The 1,531-nt window shown below is 31.0% G+C and overlaps 1 protein-coding gene across 1 annotated transcript in view; it reads left to right on the top strand.

The window, feature by feature from the left end:
• LRP1B (low density lipoprotein receptor-related protein 1B) overlaps positions 1–1,531 on the top strand; it is a 542,706-nt gene that overhangs the window by 112,082 nt on the left and 429,093 nt on the right. The window contains exon 8 of the mRNA XM_012650500.1: positions 817–939. Within this exon, the coding sequence (XP_012505954.1) occupies positions 817–939 (123 nt within the window). The remainder of the gene's footprint in view (positions 1–816; positions 940–1,531) is intronic.

The raw sequence follows: 1,531 nt of genomic DNA on the forward strand, positions 1-1,531 counted from the left end.
TATTATCTTAAAATATTTATAATGGGCCATTACAGTGTGATTGTCATGTATATTCTAGGGCTTATTTCCAGATTAGGTATAGCCAATCAGTCCTAAAACATGTTAGCCTGAAGGTGCAGGGAGACAGATGCCATCGGTAAAGCAAAAATGCAGTATTTCATACACATTCTTGAAGGTTATAATAATACTTCATAATTTAAAATATATATATTTTAGAAAATAATTTTACATAAGACACTTTTTATTCTTTCGATATTTCTGCAAGGTATAATAATTTTAGAGATTCCATTGTAACCTGTTTTTCTTCTTTAGAATAGGGAATAATTGTTTAAATCCCCGAACACTAAATCCACACTTTTTCACCAAAGATCTATCAATGTTGTGATTTTGTTATTTAGTTTTTGTTATGAATATGGAAATCATAATATTTTCCACCCAAATATGATTCTTTGTATTAGGTTCAATCGCTTTAGAGGCATTTCAATTATTTTACTTCATTTTATTTTTTTTAACTAAATGCCACACTATTGCGATTTAACCAATTTTTCCATTAGTATCCTCTTTCTGTTTTAGGACCTAATCCTGGATTTGATTTGATTATGTCTCTTGGTTCTCCTCTGACCTTTGACAGTTTCTTAGTCTTTCTTTGGTTTTCAACAACCTTAACATTCTTGAGGAGAACATCACTGCTTTTTACTTAAGTTTGCCTGTTATTTATTTCTTCTGGTTCAAGGACTATTGGTGTTTTATCTACCTGTATTGCAGAAGTCTAAGATTAATTAAATTTTTGTCATTACATTCTGTATTTTGTCACAGTTCAAAACAAACACAAATGTGAAGAAAATTATTTTGGTTGTCCTAGCGGAAGATGCATTTTGAATACCTGGCTATGCGACGGTCAGAAAGATTGTGAGGATGGGCTTGATGAGTTCCACTGTGGTGAGACGTTGGAGCTTACTTTAACTCTATAAACCGTATTGTTATTCACATGCTGATATTTTCTTATGTATGGATTTTATAAAAATATTGCTAACTGAATTTCACAGGAATTTTCATTTTTATTACATGATAAAAATGGTAAAAATTAAAACAGAAGATCTTATAATGAAGAATAACAATTTTCTGTTCTAGCCTTTTCTTTTAATCTTTTCTGTATTTGTTGAGTTGTTACCTCCAACAATCTAAATGATATACCTTCATTTTCGAATTTATTGACTTTAGGTAGTTATTAATATATTTGCTTTCTGCTATGAAAAATAAGGATTTGACACACATTGCTTGTTATACTCCCCCTACCTTCTATTGATAGTTACAGCAGTTCTTCCCCTGGTATCTGTGCAGGGGACTGGTCTAGGACACCCTGTGGATACCAGAATTCACAGATGCTCGAGCCCCTTGTATAAAATAGCTCAGTATTTACATATCCTTTTTCGTATTTTAAAGTATCTCTCAATTACTTGTAACACCTAATACCACATAAATGCTATGTAAATAGTTATTATACTGTATTCGTTTTTTATTTGTATTTTTC

This window comes from Propithecus coquereli, unplaced genomic scaffold (genome assembly GCF_000956105.1).
Source record: "Propithecus coquereli isolate 6110/MARCELLA unplaced genomic scaffold, Pcoq_1.0 Scaffold33, whole genome shotgun sequence".
In the NCBI taxonomy this organism is placed as follows: domain Eukaryota; kingdom Metazoa; phylum Chordata; class Mammalia; order Primates; family Indriidae; genus Propithecus; species Propithecus coquereli.